The sequence below is a fragment of the Rhea pennata genome, chromosome 10, assembly GCF_028389875.1.
Source record: "Rhea pennata isolate bPtePen1 chromosome 10, bPtePen1.pri, whole genome shotgun sequence".
Lineage (NCBI taxonomy): Eukaryota > Metazoa > Chordata > Aves > Rheiformes > Rheidae > Rhea > Rhea pennata.
The window spans coordinates 3,192,406-3,203,498 of record NC_084672.1 but is presented as its reverse complement, the minus strand read 5'-3'; the positions used below and the strand labels follow the sequence as shown (position 1 = coordinate 3,203,498).

The following is an 11,093-nucleotide window of genomic DNA, read 5'->3' as shown; positions in this document are numbered from 1 at the left end:
TACTGAATCAAAACTAAATTATAACATAAACTTACCAAGATTAAAATTAAAATATCTTTAATATATTAAAAAAAATAATAAAAATCAAGTGGTGCATCTGCTTCTACTGTATTCATTAGGATTGAAAAAAAAATCAGATATTGAAGCAACCAGTATCAAAGTACACTTTAGAAGACTCCTGGAAAGGCTGATACAGACGTGTTAAGTTTTCAGTGTGGCTGATCCCCTCAAGTTAATGGAGCTAATTTCCAGCACATAATGCATCACACTCAGGATTACTCTGGTTTCTCTTAAGATCGTATAAATCTTTGGCATTTTACTAAAGATTGCTGTGGAGAGGAACAGGCAAGAGTGTTGAAAATTTTTTTGAGGCTTCACTTCAGTGAAAAATTTTATTTTTTATTATTAATTTAACAAACTGCTTGAGCTCACTGAAGTCAATAAACTTCACTTCAGTGGGAACAAAAAATCAGACCTTTATGGTTTGTTCTACTACTTTGCTTAAAATCCCTGTGTGGACACACATTCTGCATTTCAGAAGTGAACTCCCTTAAACTGCATAAAAGCAATGAGCCTCTATACACAACACATCATTTCCTAAGGTTTGCACTGTAGCTAGTTTGCCATGACCTCCCTATGCAGAGGGCAATATTCATCCTCTCAGTGAGAGCCCCTACAAAGCATCTACAGTGGGTACCTAACACACCTCCAAAAAGGTGTACAACGATGTGATGCACATTGAAAGTGATGATTGTTGCTAGCCCCCCAAGACCACAGGAATAATAAAATTTTCAGGGAAAAAGCAAAGCAGTAAAAGTTATTTCTCCATGCAACAGAGAACAAAATTTGAAGCTGCACAGCAATCCACTTGGCTTCTTCTAAGCAGGCATCAAATCTTGCAATACACTCCCTAAAATTCATGGTAATTAGAACCAATGCAGGTGTGACATCATATGGATTTACATCTCACTGTAAAGAGACTAAATGGATCTGAGTTAGAATATTAAACTGCAAACTAGTAAAAGTTAAAAATCAGGAAGTGGAAACATTACAATAAGAGGAAGTTGAAACGCTTGAGTTTTGTTTTCGTCCTGACACTAGCCTCCAAAATTTAGATTGTTGTGTCCAGCCCTAGTTCCTGTTTTTAGCACTATCTTTACACAATCATTATGAAAAATGCCACTGACATCAACTATCAACAAACCTGAAAGATTGTTAACACTGCCTCATGAGCAAACAATGTAGTTAAAAGTTGCAGACATTTCTGTCATTCTAATCCATTCAATAAAATTTTAATGAAAATAACCAGAGAGATTTTAAGCTTTTTATTGACTCACTGTAAAACTTTTTTTGGATGAGACAGAAAAAGATTTAACATTGTGAACACTGACTTGCTTATTTAAAATGAACTACAAACCAAAGCAAACATCCAACATACTGGTTTTTGGTAAATAAAATTTAAACATTACATATTTACAAATCTACAACCATTCCTTTAAAAAAGTGCTGCTTGCAAACAAAGTACCATTTTAAAACCCCAGTGAGATAATATCCAGAAATATCCCTCTCTAATTACTGTTTTCATCTCCCATTCGTTATAAAAAGATATTACACGCAGGAATTCTCTCTTTCTTGGTGTACATATCAATTCATTTGTCAGTGGAAATCTCATTCATCCAGCTGTAATTGTACCAACAGCAAACCTACTCAAATGGGAAATAGTTAGCAGTGTCAGGAAAACAGCACAGTTTCTATTCACATTTCACTGTTTCATCTCCAATAATTATTCCAGTGGAACCATAAGTAAAACAAAATATATATTGCACTGCAAATGTAAAACCTTTGCTTAAGGTTTTTTGATAGAAGCATTATTTAGTACACAAAAGGAAAAAATTCAGTTCATACAAAATTTTAAATTGAAAATATGTCTTAAATATTATCCACTTTTCCAGTACTGCAAAATATACTCAAACTGCTTTTCTAATAAAGGACAGTGAGATTTGAAACTGTTTGTTTCATTGAATTGTATGATGCTTAAAAATTATCCTCCTCAGGATCTATATTTTGACATTATGATATGAATGAGGAAAATTCCCACTTAAAGTATATCATTATTGAATTATATTTTATTATAGTACTTCTACAGTGAAATGACTTGCAACAGACTTAAAACAATTAAAATTAAGTATAATGATTTCACTTTGTGAAGTACTACATGATATATTAATTTAAAAGCACATCCAACTAAACATCCGCAATGCTTCAGGAATGCCACTTTGAGGATGCAAGATCACAGTAAGATTGCTTATCTTAAAGATACATACACAATCCTTTTCATGGTACATTATATACTCTCCCGATAATACTGACAGGACTGTTGGTACTTGAATGAAGTGGCAAACTTGTTGGCTTTGTAAGAAATGAAGACAGCTGAAAGTACTTACAACTAAGCTGGGACTAGAAGGGAGAGACTGGGCCACATATTACAAGTGTTGCCTCTATTCCTGTGCTAGCGCACACAGTTGCAGAGTAGTATCTTAATAAGGGAGTGGTGGTTAGAGATCAGGCTCAGTTGCTCCTGCCAGATGAAAATACAAAGTGTGAAGCCTGCTTCATAGCTCAGTACCTCTATTACACCATGGCAGCTCTGGAAAAAGCAGTTGCCCTCCTTCATGGCCTGAAGGTGCTATAAAATAGTGGCTGTCCCAAGCGGTAAGTGATGTGGGAAACAACTGTAAAAAGCTAGGAATGCTCCATTTACACCGCACAAATATGTATTAATTTATATACACAGCAACTGCCGTATGCAATTTTTACTTAGTAAATACAGTGTAGCTACTGTATAGAGCAGAGCATACATGCATACTAATAGGTACTTACAATAAGTATGTTAAAAATAATCTGGTATTTTCACAATAGTTTAGAAGAAAGAAGTGGGTATGTATTCACTCTACACTGATACATTGTTTACCATGTACCTAGATTTTTTTTTTTTTTTTTTTTTTTTTTTTAAAAACACTCATGCACCAGGAATACTTTACAAGTGTGGGCACTACAAAATAAAGCATCACAAATTGTTAAAATAAATTAAATGTGAAAAGTGGTGGTAAGTGTAACACTGCTAGGTCCACTTCAGCGATGAGGGTGAGGATACTTAAAAAACTCAGCTACATAATTAGCAGCAAACTTAAGAAGAGGTATTATCCAATGAAAGCTGTATCTAGCAAGATTGCATTTACATCAAGATGCATCTTGCAATTAGCCTTAGCGTATACCTGCGGCTCTACAAATTTTAAATTCTTTCTCCTTAGGGTAGCATCCTCTTACTATGTTACAGAAGAGGTTACATAGAGCATCATAGCAGCATTACTTCTCATTTAGGCCTCTAAGAGGCCCATTCTACTTTATTGAACAAACTATAAAGCTTACATTTACTTTATCTCCTTTCTGCCTAGCTAAATATTGCTGTATTACACTTGCAAATTAATTTTTTTTTTTAAAAAAAAAAAATCTGCAGCTAGGCACACCTAAATACTTCAAAAAAAAAACCACTAATGGAATCACTGAATATTTAGAAGTATTATGGACAACAACAATTAAAAAATTAGAATCAGAAAATAAAGATTACTTTAAAAAAAGAAGGAAAAAATAAAGCTCTGTTGAAGCACAGCTTAAATGGTTTAGGAGGTTTTATACAATTCAATGTCTGTTTGCCCATCTCCATAAAAAACTTCCAATATTCTCTCTGTAGTCTACCTTCTAGTGTGGAGTTGCTACATGACCAAAAGCACAGAGCATTTTTGAATTCTCTAGAACAAGAAAGCATAGGTCAAAAGCCATGACTCCATCCACGAGGAGGGCTAACACAGCATTATTTTTCTTCACAGGAAAAGAAGTCATTTTGCCTGTGAAGTAAAGACCAAACATTCCACGTACTTTAACTATGCACAACATGCCCTGATAAGATACATTCCCTATATATTCCCTGCAGCCAGTTTGCTCTATCTACTTTTTCAAAAGCTTTGGATTAGCATTAAGTACGTGCCATATTTAGTGCATTTTGAACACATCCACCAGAGGCTCTAAACATTGCATTTTTATAGAGAAATTTTTGCAGGCTGTCATTTGCTTTGTATTACATCTGAAATGAGGTCACCTTAACAAGTGCCAACAGCTGAAATGCACTGATACCATAAAATAATCTGCAGGACTATTCAGTACACTACAGACTTTCCTAGGGAATGGGGAGAGATGGGAAGAGAGGAGGAAGAGAAAGAGAAGGATATTTCTATAGAAGCGTTTTACAGAGACAGTGTGTTCATTACTAGTTTTACTGAAGTTTACCATACTTGCCATGGATTGCTACGGTAGTATGTTTTCCATGTGTGCATGAGAGAAATCCTGTAGAGTATTGTCTAGTTTTACATTTCTATACTGCTTTAAAAACAAATTGCTCTTCAAAACGTAAGTGGACAAGTTACTATAAATAGCAGTGTACTGCAAAAAAAAAAAAAAAAAAGCACTGTATTGCTTATGCAGCAAGTCCATTTAAAATTCACTCCAGTAATTTAAAAAAATTAAAAAAATATCAACTTACTATAAACAATTTAAGATATGTATAATACAACTTCTATGCTCTTCATAACATCGTGAATATTCTATGTAAACAATAGGTTTTGAAGAATTACTTCGCTCACATTAATTTCAGTGCATTGTTTCTGTTAACCTGTTACTATTGTTTTTTTAATTTAATTTTATATTTTTTTAAAGGGAACTGTAACTTGTTGTCCCAAGCTGGGGAACTCATTTTGTTTAGAAACGTCCTTTCCACAAATTGATTTGCAGAAAGGACATGGGACAGGGAAATAGTATTTGGCCCGTTCTTCACTCAGTCCATTTCTACACCTGCACTTAGGCCTAATTTCTCTAAGGCCTTCTGCCACAGTACATTCGTACATACATTTTTGAAGACTGAGATGCTCCTTGTGACTGAAGTGGTTATTTTACACAGGTATACATCATAGGTATCTCCTCTTTATTAGGTATATTTAAAGATATGGTTCTCCAAAAATCTTTCGGCATTCCATCACTCCAGTACTTGGTGGTCTATCACAATTATGAGTATTCTTCACTTGATTAGCTGTGAGACGATCATAGGCCATTTTGTACTCTCTGTCAAAAGCATCTGCAGTAATAGAAAAAAACCTATATAGCGTGTTCAAAAATACTAGTAGCTTATCACCAGAAAAATAACTGGTAAGTCTCTTATTCAACAGTTAGTGTAGAATGATGTATATCATCTACTCTGTAGAGATTTTTGGAAGCTGAAACAACAATTTGCACACACTGCATATCTGAATTAGTTAAAACACTTACCTATATCAATGTTATCTCTTCCTAGAGCAACAAGTGAAAGAAATAGTATTTCTCTATAGAGGCTCCTGAAATTGCAAAAACAGTTGATCAATTTATATCCTGAAGTAATATACACAAAGCAATCTAAATTAAATATAATAAATTGAAGCATCCAAAAGATAAATTATTTTTGAGAAATGACATATTAAACACAATTCCCTCCCACACCTCCAAAACACTGTCAGTTCTAGTATTTGGAGAATGCCTTGGACACCCTGCACATGCAGTTCACTAATGCTAGGGTTGATACATCTTCCAGCACCAGCAGATGTTGTAAAAGGCCCTAGAGTGAAACACGCACTTAGACACAATATACCAGCGTTTCAAACAGCAACTAGAAAAACCTCTGACTTTGGGGGGGGGGTGGGTGTTCATCTTTTTTGCACTCAAGAAAGTGGACAGAACATTATTATAAGAACTTATTATGTATTTTGGCAATTCTTATCCTGATTTCATAAGAGAATAAAGCTACAAATGAAGCCTGCAGGTAGCTTATCTTTAGTAAAATTCTACCAAATTTGACAAACCAGTAGGAGCTTGCTTTTCTGCAGTTCTACGTTATCTTGAAAAAAGTAGGCAGACTAGCAGTTAAGAGACACCTTGTCAACAAGGCAGCTATGTATCTTGTTATTAAAAAAGTAAGTAAAAATAAAAACATTACCCACTCAGCAAATCTAGGCAAGAAATAAAAAAATCACAGGAAATACAGTTTCGTCCATTCCACTGTCAATGGGAAGAAAACCCTGCTTTTCAGGTGATATAGGACTTGACTTCTCAGCTCCGCTATTTTTCCCTACTGCAAACTTAAAAACAAAAAAGTGCATCCTACAGACAACTGCAGGATTTCCATTCTTAAGTTTTAAAAAATTCTCCCCAAAACGCTCCCCTGCACACTCTCCCTGCTTTATTTGCCAACACATCAGCAGTAAGAAGATAGGGCTGTCAAAGGGAGAGAGGAAAAAGTGAAAAATATTTTGAAATAGGTCTTCTGAAAAACTCAGTTTTTGAAAATTTTCAAAGAAAGAAAAGATATTTACTAGATTCAGTTGTAAACCTAAGATGATGCTGCCAAACAACTTCCCCCCCCCCCTTAAAACAGTACCAGCTTGCTCCAGTTTGGCATGTTTGTATTCTTACCTCTGTCTTTTAATATGTGGCCATTTGTTTAATCTCTCCAATATTTGACTCATTGGTCCATAGACATCATTCATCTTAATACTTTTCACCATACTTCTCAAGAGTTCCTGGTTAAAAGAGTCATCATCTTTCTGTAATAAATGGACCATTGGGTACTTCTGGGCTGCAAAACATCAGAAACACTGTAAGAAACAACATTCTTCATAGAGCAAGTAGAAAGGAATTAAAAAAAAGATGGGAGGCTGCACAAACTGAAAACATAGATGTAGTCATTAAAGAACAATGAACAAACATCAAGTCGACATAACATCAAAATAAGGAAATAAAAAACATGGAAGAAAAAACAACAGCCATAATGGGTCATGAGCCATTTTCAGTGGCAACAAAATTCTTAATAAGCAAATTCTAAAAATAAAAAGGTAAGCTAAAGGGATGAATTATCAATACAAGTTGAATGCAACATATTCCCTCTTATTTCTCCCTTCCCTATGAAGAAAAAGCCACTGGAAATACTGGTCAATGATTTGAAACACATATGCTGAAAAATGAAACTTGTTCAAGCTTACTGCAAAACATGTGACCACCCTTCCCCTGAAAACAAGTCACAGAAACACCAAACTTAACACTCACTCTCAAACAAAAGAGTGCGATTTTGACCTGCAAGACAAAAAGTGGTATGATCAAAAGTCAGTTAGTATCTTCTGTGAACTATCTACAAAGAAATTTTGTAATGTTTTTCAGTTGCTCAAAATGAAAACTGTTCTTAAAAATAAAACAAAAACAATAAACAAAGCTTACTCTGAGCATTCCATAAAATATACAGAGGTTGCCTTGGATCCTGGTGCAATTTCATATTGTCCCATAGCATCTGAATAAGAACATATTTACTGTCCTCTGACATACAGTTTCGTGGAATCTGAACAGGAGAATGCATACATAAAGATATTTTATTACAAAGTCATGACAGAGGACTTCCGTATTTAAAATATATCTTCAAACCTACAGGCCTCATGTTAGAGAGCTTTTAATGTTAGAAATACTGTAAAACCAGGTTGTTCATTGAGAAGGCATATCACCAAAACTGAAGAGAATGCCAGTGATGTGTAGCAAGTATTTTGTGCATCTTCCTACACTTAAAAACCAAAATTTCCTCCCTCTTCTGCTGCTCAACTTGTGAAAGTGCAATAAAACCAATCAGAAACTTATCTTCTTTGTAATTAAAAATCACAAATTACAGTGTGACCAGCAAGAGCTAAATACTTACCCAAACAAGTACTGCTGAACCCAGGTTCTGGAGTTACGCATATTTTCCTTCAGCTGGCACATTCTTTACCAACCTGGGCCCAGCACATTGTAAGACACATTCCTGAGAGCTACTGAAATAACTAACGATCTCCTATATGGGAAAACAAACATTCTTCACATGTCAATATTCCCTGTTTCCATACCTTTGAGTTTTTATTACAGTGCTCAGAAGAAAGTATTAATCCTGGTAAATTGCTAGGCAAGTCCAGTCGTCTGAAATACCACACCAAATTCCAGAACACAATAGGATGATGATCTACAAAGTCCGCCACCATTATTGCATGATCCCCTTCATTTTCAAGCAAGCTCTCAAGCTCTTTCCATACTACTAGAGGACTGAGGTAAGGAACAGTTATAGGATCAGGACTAGGTAAGCGCCATTCTAGTCCCAAGGAATCCTATAGTTAAAAAAAACAAAACAAAACAAACCACAACACATCATTAGTCAGAATCTATCTTTACAAAAAAATCTTATGAATGCTTTAGTTCCCTCAGAGAGGTATCAACATTTAAAAGCTACAACTAATCCTAGTTTAAGTTATAAACCCTAACATTTCTAGTTACTTGGGATTGTTAATTCTGCTTTCCTGATTAATGCTGTTTTCATTTCTGGAATCTATTGCACACTTACAATACAGACATTTAAGGCAGAAAAAAAAACTACGCACTGCTGGTCCTTGCAAAGTAGCAGGCAGGCTACCAGTAGGAATGATATGGCTGATCTTCTGGTTTTCCTTCTCATCTTCTACCAGTGGGCCAAAACTACTGATGCTCCTTGCTACAGGATGACTTGTACATTCCGACCCGCAGGTATTTTGTCTTCTTCCTGAGGGGATTTGGATGCTTCTGGCACAAACATTGTCGTGATGCTTAGGTTTGCTAAGGAAAAAAAGTTAAGAATCTCAGCTTTCTGTTTTTCCCTGAGTGCTCATAAATGTGTTCACAAGCAGGCAGAAACAAAATGGAAGGCTCTCAAAATGGAACATAACATTGATTGAATAGACAAAATGAGATTTCAAATTTGAGCTGGTCAAGCACCATATTCATCATGCTACAGATAAAGCTTTCTTCCCCCCTGCACTGGTAATGGACCCAAATATCCTAGAAAAGTTTACAAAGTTTATAGGATTAGAGATGTCTAGCTTTTTCTTTTCTTTTTCCTTTTTCCTTTTTTTTTTTTTAAACATTAGGGATGAAAAGGTAAACATCATGCCAATAGATCAGCAAGGTGTCCAACTCAGAGGTAAGGCAGAATTAACAAGGAGAATCTCATTTTCAATCATCTTTTTCTTTTGAGATAGTATCCTATTACAGAATATATTTCTGTTAATGCTAACACATACACATCTACAGAGAACCTCAGCAATTTCTATACAAAAAAATGACACCAGAAAATGCAGGTTTACCTATTTGAATTTAAATCTTCTTGAACAGACAGAGATGTAGCAAGGCCAACAGTAGCTGCAGTGTTACAGGACTTCCCACTCTGATTTGAAAAAAGTGGTGGGAACTGCATATTTTCTGTAGAAGGGCTAGACTTCAGGAAATACCTGCAGGAAAAGAAAAAAGCTTAATATTAAATTTAAAAATTCACAAAAATGTACATACAAAATTGAGGAAAATTCATGCAAAAAGTTATTACCGTCCAGGTCGCCGAAGATCTCTGATTTCTATGCTTAAAAAAGGCAGAAATAAATTCCCACAGAAAGGGCATGTGGTATTCAGATTAGAATCATCTGCTGTCCAACCTGCCATGATTTCTTCATCATGAACCAAACAGTCACAAGTTCGGCATCGTGAGCAGCTTGAGATGAGGACCTGTATAGAGCAGTTAACGGAATTCCACTATTACATACCATCTCAAAAATCCTCCTTTTGCTTTTACAAAACAGTCAAACAAAACAATAAACAAAATGTTTGCATCTAGATGAATAATGCTCACCACCTGCATACAGATTTAGGCACATACCTATTTTCTTGCTTTAGATTTGAAGATTTAGGTTTAAACATGTGTATCAAAACAACTATTAAATCTTGCATCCAAACTGTGCTAGCAGATAGTTGATATGGCTAAGAACAGGAATAAATATTCTCTGAAAAATTTAAGGCAACAATAAAATTTTGGAGGATTCAGTTCTATTATAATAAATAGACTGGAAACTGGAACTTCGTTTATGAAATAAATATAGGTGACCCTTTAATGGCATCCCAGGATAAAATACATTTGGAAACACTCATTTAATATTTTTATTAACACAGATATGTTATTTGTAATCTGTTTGCAAAAAAAAAAAAAAAAAGATAAGTATAGAAATGATTTATGCAACTTATTCTTAGAACTCTTCTGCAGTGACTATCATTATACAGGAATCAGAAAATGGAGGACTAGGGGAAAAAAAGATGAAAATGATCCATCATTAATCCATATTTAATGAAATGCAAAGAATAGTATTAATAGTGAAAAACAAAATATATCTTTCTAGAAGCTCCAACAAGAAACAGTTATCCCACAATAACTTGATTTTGTCCATGTAATACTACATCAGTCACAAGAGTAAGCACAAGCCCAGATCTTTCAGTTAAGAGCTTGCTATTTATCCACACTTTTCCATACTCTGTCTCCCTATAAGGGTGCAGAAAAAATCTGTCCCACCTACAATTAATTTTTTTCATAACAAATCAGCATTCAGGTGAGGACTTCAAGTGGAAAAGAAACACTGAAATTTTTAACAAACAATGGTATCCTAAAAAAAACCTGAACTGTTGCAAGACAGGGAACCTGTTTCTTTAAAACAGGGAACCTATTTCTTTAAAACATCTGTACATATAAATTTATTTGCAAATGACAGAAGTTATGATTATTTCAAAATAATGAGAATAGGAAAGGCTGCAAAACAGGAGAGCTCAAAGTTGCTACAATGAAGTAGCAGTTGGTTAATAGCCTAGACTATTAACCAACTGAGTTTGAAAACAGGAATTCCATATGGTTAAGTGCAGATAATGATTTTAATCATAAAAGATCCAGCATGAAGTCAAACACAATAGTTTATTTAGTAAGTGAGACATCTTACTCTTAAGGAAAAATCTATAGTGTCTTTCAGAAGAAGTCAGGCTACTTTTTGACATGTTCCCAAATCACAGAATGGTTGACGTAGGAAGGGACATCTGGAGATCATCTAGTTCAAACTCCCTGGCTCAAGCAGGGTCAGCTAGAGCATGGTAGACAGGATCGTGGC

General features: G+C 34.9%; 1 protein-coding gene and 1 non-coding gene across 5 annotated transcripts in view; one reads left to right on the top strand and one right to left on the bottom strand.

Annotated features, from left to right (window-relative positions):
• The first annotated feature begins 275 nt into the window (after positions 1–275).
• On the top strand, positions 276–390 carry LOC134144944 (U5 spliceosomal RNA). The gene has a single exon (XR_009959525.1). It is a non-coding gene; the product is annotated as a U5 spliceosomal RNA (small nuclear RNA).
• A 920-nt stretch (positions 391–1,310) lies between these two features.
• Positions 1,311–11,093, bottom strand: part of DENND4A (DENN domain containing 4A) — a 57,444-nt gene continuing 47,661 nt past the window's right edge. For 2 of the 4 annotated variants that reach the window (XM_062584115.1, XM_062584117.1), the window contains 8 exons: positions 9,500–9,675; positions 9,264–9,407; positions 8,526–8,736; positions 8,001–8,255; positions 7,351–7,468; positions 6,553–6,715; positions 5,377–5,441; positions 5,015–5,185 (listed from right to left, as the gene is read on the bottom strand). In XM_062584115.1, the coding sequence (XP_062440099.1) occupies positions 5,049–5,185; positions 5,377–5,441; positions 6,553–6,715; positions 7,351–7,468; positions 8,001–8,255; positions 8,526–8,736; positions 9,264–9,407; positions 9,500–9,675 (1,269 nt within the window). In that variant the 3' untranslated portion in view covers positions 5,015–5,048. Of the gene's footprint in view, positions 4,498–4,960; positions 5,186–5,376; positions 5,442–6,552; positions 6,716–7,350; positions 7,469–8,000; positions 8,256–8,525; positions 8,737–9,263; positions 9,408–9,499; positions 9,676–11,093 lie in introns of those variants that run through there. The other 2 variants (XM_062584114.1, XM_062584116.1) reach the window with 2 other exon arrangements.